Source organism: Pistacia vera, unplaced genomic scaffold (genome assembly GCF_008641045.1).
Source record: "Pistacia vera cultivar Batoury unplaced genomic scaffold, PisVer_v2 Contig214, whole genome shotgun sequence".
Classification (NCBI taxonomy): Eukaryota; Viridiplantae; Streptophyta; class Magnoliopsida; order Sapindales; family Anacardiaceae; genus Pistacia; species Pistacia vera.
Window position 1 is genome coordinate 1504967 of NW_022196018.1, and position 7672 is coordinate 1512638.

General features: G+C 37.9%; 1 protein-coding gene across 1 annotated transcript; it reads right to left on the bottom strand.

Annotated features, from left to right (window-relative positions):
- Positions 1-2795: 2795 nt before the first annotated feature.
- On the bottom strand, positions 2796-4055 carry LOC116129818 (plant cysteine oxidase 2-like). Its single transcript, XM_031415545.1, has 5 exons — positions 4052-4055; positions 3708-3901; positions 3354-3537; positions 3025-3228; positions 2796-2914 (listed from the first exon to the last, which is right to left on the bottom strand). The coding sequence occupies exons 1-5, from the start codon at positions 4053-4055 to the stop codon at positions 2796-2798; spliced, it is 705 nt and encodes a 234-aa protein (XP_031271405.1).
- Positions 4056-7672: the final 3617 nt, after the last annotated feature.

A 7672-nucleotide genomic window follows, 5' to 3' on the forward strand; every position in this document is an offset into this window, starting at 1 on the left:
AGAAAACATAAATTAAATATTGATGTCCACGCTTAACACATAAAGACCGTCTTCACGCCGTCCGGTTGCCACCACCTTTCTTGTGACTTGATTCTTATAATAAAGCGATCATTGGTAAAGGTGATAGAAAAGGGGAAATCAGGGTAAGTTTACTGATGGAAATCAATTTTTGGTTAAGCCAGGCACAACTAAGATATCTTTTAAAGTAAGGAAGAGGTTGGAGATAGGGTACCGGTGGGAGAAATAGGAAGAGAGGCACCATTACCGACAATAACACGATCTTACCAGTGTACGTACAGACTTGTCCAACGTAGTAGCATTTAGTCGTGCGTAGGGCTCCAGTGTCGTATACCAATCAGAAGCCTGATTATCATTTAGTGTGCATAAGGTAAAAGCCTCCACGGTTGGTAGCGTTTGAGGAATGGGAGTACGCGTCAAGGAAAGAAGTGGCGTAAGCCCTTCCCTATGATAAATTGACAACGGATAAGACGGTTTGTGTGATGACGACCACCACCACGACTATGACCCCCATGAGAAGCACGAGCACCCCTACAAGCAGGGCAGATGTTACTGTGAGAGGCAATGAAGGCGACAAAAGTAGATCCCGTGGAAGGCAGCTCCAATGATTTAACAAAATTTTCATAAACTCTCTGTCATGGGAACAATTCAGTAAAGAAAAAAGAGATGAAAGAGATAACGTGAGTAGAAAAGGTGAAAAGCAGAGCCAAGTCCACATAATACCAATGTATTTTGTCGAGGTCATCTACAGAGCGACCCATGGCAGCAAGGTCACAAATAGATGAACTCACGGGAATATTCAACAACAGACGAGCATCTTTCTTCATATGCTGCAATCATCTTTTAAACGCAGCTAATGGATTTGGAACGAGACTGAAGGTGGTCTCTAAAGTGGACCAGACTACATGCGAAGAGGTCAGGCCAACAACAATAGACAGGGCTTCTTCAGTCAACAAAGCAAGGAGGAGACTTTACAAGTTGATCAATCTGCGCCATTGAGCAAATGTTGGAGACAATGGCAGAGGCACCAGATCGATAATTGCAGAAGGAGGTGTGATGGAGCTATCAACGTATCCAAGGAGATGTTGACACTGCAGCAATGGCAGTATTTGACTACGCCAGAGGAGAAAGTTGGAAGAAGATAACTTGATGGACAAGAGGTGGGCCATGGTGTTGAAAGACAGGGTAAGGGATAGAGTTTCAGAGGATTGGATCGACAGAGTGAATCCTTAGGACTACTGATACCATGACAAGTTTGAAAAACCACCTAAAGTTGTCAGATGGTGCATGTCTCATTTATGAATTAAAGGCAAAATTACACAAGGATAATTTCGTACAAAGTCAACATTTCCATCTATAGCTATTGTCTATAATCAAGAGATTGCCTAGAATCATGGGATTGGGTTTTGATAAAAGATACAGTATGATTTGAGGAGGATCTTGCAGATTCTTCTGTATCTGTAATAGGAATGTGGGTATTTCTCTTCGTTGTTTGTTTGGTAGCTGCAGCTGTGGAGGTCAATCTATAGATTTTGTTTTGTTCACAAACAAAGTAGGTTGACAAACACTTCTCACAACTTTTTCTCACAAACGCTGACTATGGTAGCTTATAATTGGTCATTTTGCATTTGATAAGATGAGACTCGTTGTTGGGCAAGTAGGACCTATTGCATGCTAATCAATTACTAGCTGACACGTCGCGTTTATGAGAGAAAGTTAGTAAAAATGGTTTATGAGTGTAGTATTACTGATTGTTCACTTTACATTTACTTTCACCTGGGTTTTTTTTTTACTCCAGCCATCCTTTTCTTGGTGATGGACTAGTTAGTTTTTTGTATTGACACTTTTCAGGTGATTGGTGGAACACTTAGGCTTTTTTTTGCTTGTGCCTGTGGTAGACATTGGTGTGTGATTTTTTTTTTAAGTTCTTGGGCCTGTCCAAGGTTCCAGTGTTTAAGGGTAGTCCCTTTTTTAGGTTGTGTTTTTCATTCTTTATAATATTACCATTTACCCAAAAAATAGTTTAATATTTGATGATGATTAATTTTCACACCGAATAAAAGCCTAAAGTTCCATACACACTGGAACTCCATTGGTAAAGTATTTAAGCATCAGTAGTTTAGTGGAAAACAACTCTGAATTTTAAGTTGGTACAGCACAATCGACCAAATGGGCCTAGAAAATATGGTGGACAGCCCATTTTTTACATGTCTTCAGCCAAGTCACTGACTTAACAAAAACAAGGTTCCTCTAGAATTAATATTATATAATAAAATTACTCATTTTGTTCAATTTGACTTCAAAAAACAATCTTCTTGTGGACTATATGTATGTATAATATTGACGAAGCTGTTTAGAAAATTTACAAGGGCATTTAAAGATACTCAAGAATGGTTGTTTTCAATGACTGAATTAACATTAGAAATGAAGGCTGAAAAAGATGAGAGAAGTTGCCCCCCATGACTTATTCAAACTTCAAAGGCTAATTGACTCCCTATTTCTAATTTGTATCAATCTTATCTTTTTGTTCAAAACCAATATAAATGATCAACTACAACTTCAATGGTCTAGTTGCAACCTAAAATGGCCATTGTTTTCTTTGTCAACAAAAGTGTATCGTGTTGTACATCAAATACATGAAAAGATACTTTACTATCAACATTGTGAAATTTCAACCCAACAAAAAGATATCTTCTGTATTACAAAAAGAACATTATCTTAAGACAGAAAAAAAGAAATTATAGTGTGAAGCTTTCTAAAAATGAAATAACTAGTTACTATTTATCATCAATATGTGGACCTAAGTACTCAATTTCATCCATCTGTGAATTCTCCGACACTTCAATCTCTTCCAACCACCTATAACACTCACCCTCCTCCGTATTCACTGAATTTTCTGCATATATAAGATTCACCAGTGAGAAATGATTTACAAATTCTGTTCACAACTTCAAATTGGATAAGAGAAATTAATTTAATATCTTTAGATTGTCAAGTTTCACTTACTTGAAAAAGCAGAGAATGGAAACTCCTCGTAGTGTGAGCAGTCTCGATCATCAGCTTTCGAATAGGGAGGTTTAAGCACGTCTAGCACTTCACACGTTGTAATAGCTGTGAATTCGTGGATATTGCCACCGGTGGTTGGATACAATACAGAAGTGTCGCAAGGCGCTGTGAAATTATTGTCCGCTACTAACCTTGCGAATCTAGCTGCAAATTCATCGCAACATTGGTACATAAATGATTTCTCTCTACCTCATTCAAGTTAGTATGCGTAACTAGTGAAGTGTGTGTGTGTGTGCGTGTGCAAACTCGATTGTGTACGGAATACTCACGTTGTGAATGTGGCGGAGAGTCATGGGAGCTCACTGGATCAACCAAATCATACGATTTTATGTGCATTGTTCCCAGAAGGAGTTTGCTAAACACAGTCATTTCCGGATGGTTATGCAAGGGGATAACAGCAGTTGCAGGAAGAAAGAAAAGGCATAGTTGCACAAAGGAGTAACAAAAAGAATGCTAATTACTTAAGTAGGATTTGGAAAAATACTATGATAAAACTACAAAAGGAACATTCAAATTTCAGTTCATCCTATTTAGAACTGTAAAAGGGCTATTTCATTATGTTTCATATGCAGATATAAAACAACAAACTGACTAATTAACCAATGAGAACTATCTGGTCTTACCGAAAATTTCGAAAACTTGTATATGGTTGTGTATGTCACAATTGGAGACCCTTTAACTCCATCTTCCATTAGATGCCCTTTAGCTGCATCTTGAGCACTGAAGATCTTCTGCAGCCTATTGCTTAGCCCAACATCCTCTGGCTTTATATCATGTACAGCATAATATATATCAATATCAGCTAAAATACTCCACACTTTGGTTCATGTTAAAGTATCAGTTAACATTACTGAATCATATTATAATGTATCCCACTGCTATAATGCAAAGATCTATATGTTAAGTGCCATTTGGACCCCATTGAATAGTAGAAAAACATAAACTAAAGCAAAGATTAAAAAAATACCCATATGTATTGTTGCTTAACACCTGGCCTAAGGAATCTATTAATATGTGCCATCTGTCAATACTAGCAGGCATAAATCTGAATTCATATCCTAAACCAACATTTCATTTTTCTTTAATATTTAATTGCACCCTCTAAGGATCTTCCAACAAACTTGAGCATTGACCAGCTAAGGATCCCAAGGGTGGATCCGTGGTGGCTGTCAAAGTCGTCCCTCCATCGAAGCTCATCCGAAGGACATGCCAGTGGCTACTCAAGAGAAAATCGGTGAGGCCACTCAAGAAAAGACCGGGGAGACTTCTGAGGTGATGGATCACAATGATTCCATTCTAGATCTTATCAAGATGCTCCTCGAGCATTTGCGGCCTCTGCTCTTTATCATGCTTTAGTGCCAACTGGAGACGACCTTCGAAAGCTATCAGAAGGCCAAGCCTTTTGACCTGCTGATGACAGCACTTCAAATGCAGAATCAAGTACGAAACTTTTCTTTTCGCGATCTTTGTTGAGATCAGTTGAAAATCCCCTTTTTATGACTAACTTGTATTCTTTCTCCTTTGCAGGCTGCTCTTGCCTTGTACATTGCCCACAACAAAACAAAACTCTCCTCCAATGACAAAACTCAAGAGCTAAAGGAGGAGGTCGTCAAGTTGAGGAAAACCCTCACAGCAACTAATATGATTGCAAGGGATGTTCAAGTTCTAGTGGACAAGCGCCCAGAGCAAAAAGAAGTTCTTCTAAAAACGGTCAATTTTCAGAAGAAGGAGCTGAAGAAGGAGGAGGATCTAAATAGAGAGCTTTAGTTGAAGGTGGCGAAGCTCACTAGAGAACTAAGCTCGAGGGAAAAAGAGCTTCAGGAGAAGGAAAAGGAACTTCAAGAGAAGGTGTTGGGGATTGATTAACACACTTCGGTGTTTAAGTATCCATTTTAACGTGCAACGGAACATTACCAAGTTGATTAAGAAATTCCCAGTTTTTAACCGCAACAAACATAAGTACAGAAAGTGAAGAATATAGCCACATACATGGTTCGGCTAAATCCACATTTAGCCTACATCCATAGGATCGTGTCCAAATCGAAGCAATCCAGTAAGTCAAAAACACATTACAAGATATAGTTCAAAGCTGATCTAAGTTATAGCAAAAACAACTCCCTATTCAACTTTACATTTTGCACCACACTCTGAATCCTTAACATGTAGTAACTCCTTGGAGCTTATTCTTGGCGAGAACACACCCAAGAACAGCTTGTAAACCACCAAGCTTCAAGCACCAACGCCATGCACCAGCATCAACAAATGAACCACGTGCCAAAAGTCATCAAGTCTATGTTTGATATGGTGAAATTTTGGCACAACAGAGAAAGGAACCTTGAACCTTAAAAGATAGAATACTCTAAGAAATTCATAGTACAATGAAACAAACTGTCAAAAAGTTAGATTCATTTGCGCAAGAAAGAGTATTATATAATGAAGGATTTCTTGCTCAACAATATAGTGCCACATCAGCCAACAAGGGTTTGACCCATGTTTGTCCAAATAAGGAAATTATTCCTTTTTTTGGTTTGGACCACAAAACAAATCGGGAAAGATAACTTTATTCTCTAGGACCACTTAAGGATATTATGACACATGTAAAAGGTCCTAATTATCAAGAGACAAAGATAAACAATATCTTTTTCACTTTATCAAACATGCAACCCAACATATCTGAAATGAGAGTGTAAGCACAGACCATTGTGCACACACGCTCGAAATGAAACAAGCCAAGACACAATTCTGGCAAATAGTGTGCACTAAGAACTGATGTGCACATACACAATAGGTGAAACAAGCCAAATAAAAGGATTGGTAGCCAGTGTGCCCACATAACTATTGTGCACACACACAACTCATAAGTTTGAAAAAAATGAATATTCTACATTCTCCCTCTTTGTCAAACCTATGAACAAAAAACATAATAAAAGAGATCAAGTGCAAACCTGTTTAAATCAACCATTTAAGACCTACAGATTTGCACAAACAAACATGAAAACAAAATAACCAAAACAACACAAATGAAAACACATGGTTAGTAAATGAAAAAATAAAGTCATCAAAGTAAGATCAAGGAGTTCAAAAAATTAAAAAAAAAAAAAAAAGGCCAACAAAGTAACAAACTTCTTCATAGAGAGATAACAAAAAAAATTCTAAGTTTATCCAAAACATAAATAAACTAAACATAACTAAACTATAAACTCCCACATGCTTTCTTACTCCCCCTCTTTGTTCAAAAGTCTTGATGACATTCGAGAGGGTAGAGAAGAGCGACCAACTTTCCTCTTGGTTATGCATTGTGGAGGGGCAATGATGGTAACATGTGAGTCCTCCACTTGAACTTCTAGAATTGCGGTAGGAAAGATGTCAATAGCTTCATCTTGAATTGGAGAAGCAGGTCAATGTGCACATGAGAATCTATTTGAGCAACTGCACCTTTAGGAGTTTCTTGTTCATCGTCATCAGCAGCTTTTTCTTTTTCCTCATCAACAGCATGTTCTTCTTCAACTGGCATAGCATCTTCAGTAGGTATGGCAAAAGCAGGAATGACAGCAAGATCAACTGGAACAGTAGGAGGTACCACATTCAGATCAGTAGGTTCTGTCAGAACAATCTTTTCTTTCTTCTTTTTCTTCTTTTTCATATCAACCTCTATTTTGTCCATTTGTGAGCAGAGAGAAATGTGAATTTCCTTCACATATTGAAAGAAAAACTCCATTGAAGTCTCCAAGTCTTGCATGGCAACAAAAAGCTTGGACTGTCAAGTGTTAGTCCTTGCTTGATCAATTGAGGAATATGGTGGCAAGTTCCCTTTAAGCTGTCAAAAAAACTTCTTGGTGATAGTCTTTATCTTCAAAACAGGTTCCACTCCATAGGATTTAGGCTTGTAAGTGGAAATGATTTTGTAAAGTAAAGAAGGAAAGCACAAAATCTGCAAAGAGTGAGTTGATTGCACTGCAACTCTAATACTAGTGAAAATCAATTCAGCCAAGTCAATCTTTTTCCTTTGAGCAATTCCATAGAGGAGTTGTGCTCATTCAAGTCCGACGGTCGAATTGTGCATTGAAGGGGACCAATTTGTTAGTGAGATTTTAAACAACAATCTATAAAATGGTGTGAGTACACCAGGCTGAAGAACACCAGTTCTCGGCCAAACAGTAATTGAACCACTAGTGATGACTTTGACAATTTTGTCTAAGTCTAAACTCTTCAAACCAAAATTGTTTTTGCTCTTCTTCAAGCCAAGAGCATCCCTTACAACATTTTTTTTGTAAACAAGACCCAATGTCCTCTAACATAAACGCTATCATTATGTATGTTCGATTATAAGTCAGCATTGTCAAAGCCAAAATTAGCATAAAATTCTTGGACAAGAGTTTGTACAGGGGCAGCCAGCCCAGTGATAGTCCCTAACCAATTTCCATCTTTCATCAAAGTCTTCTAGTCTGACATTCACTTCGCTCATAATTGTCTTCTTGACAATATGGCTCCTAAATCTATTCTCAATAGTTGGTAAAACAAAAGGAGAAATTTTACCAGACGAAGGCTCCTCCATGATGGCTTTTCCTTTCTTTTTCGCCAATTTTGT

Coding starts and splice junctions, on each gene's coding strand:
- LOC116129818 (XM_031415545.1), bottom strand. Junction 3,538..3,707: donor ACAAGTTTTCGAAATTTTCG/GTAAGACCAGAT, acceptor TTAAGTAATTAG/CATTCTTTTTGTTACTCCTT. Junction 3,229..3,353: donor CTCTCCGCCACATTCACAAC/GTGAGTATTCCG, acceptor ATGAATTTGCAG/CTAGATTCGCAAGGTTAGTA.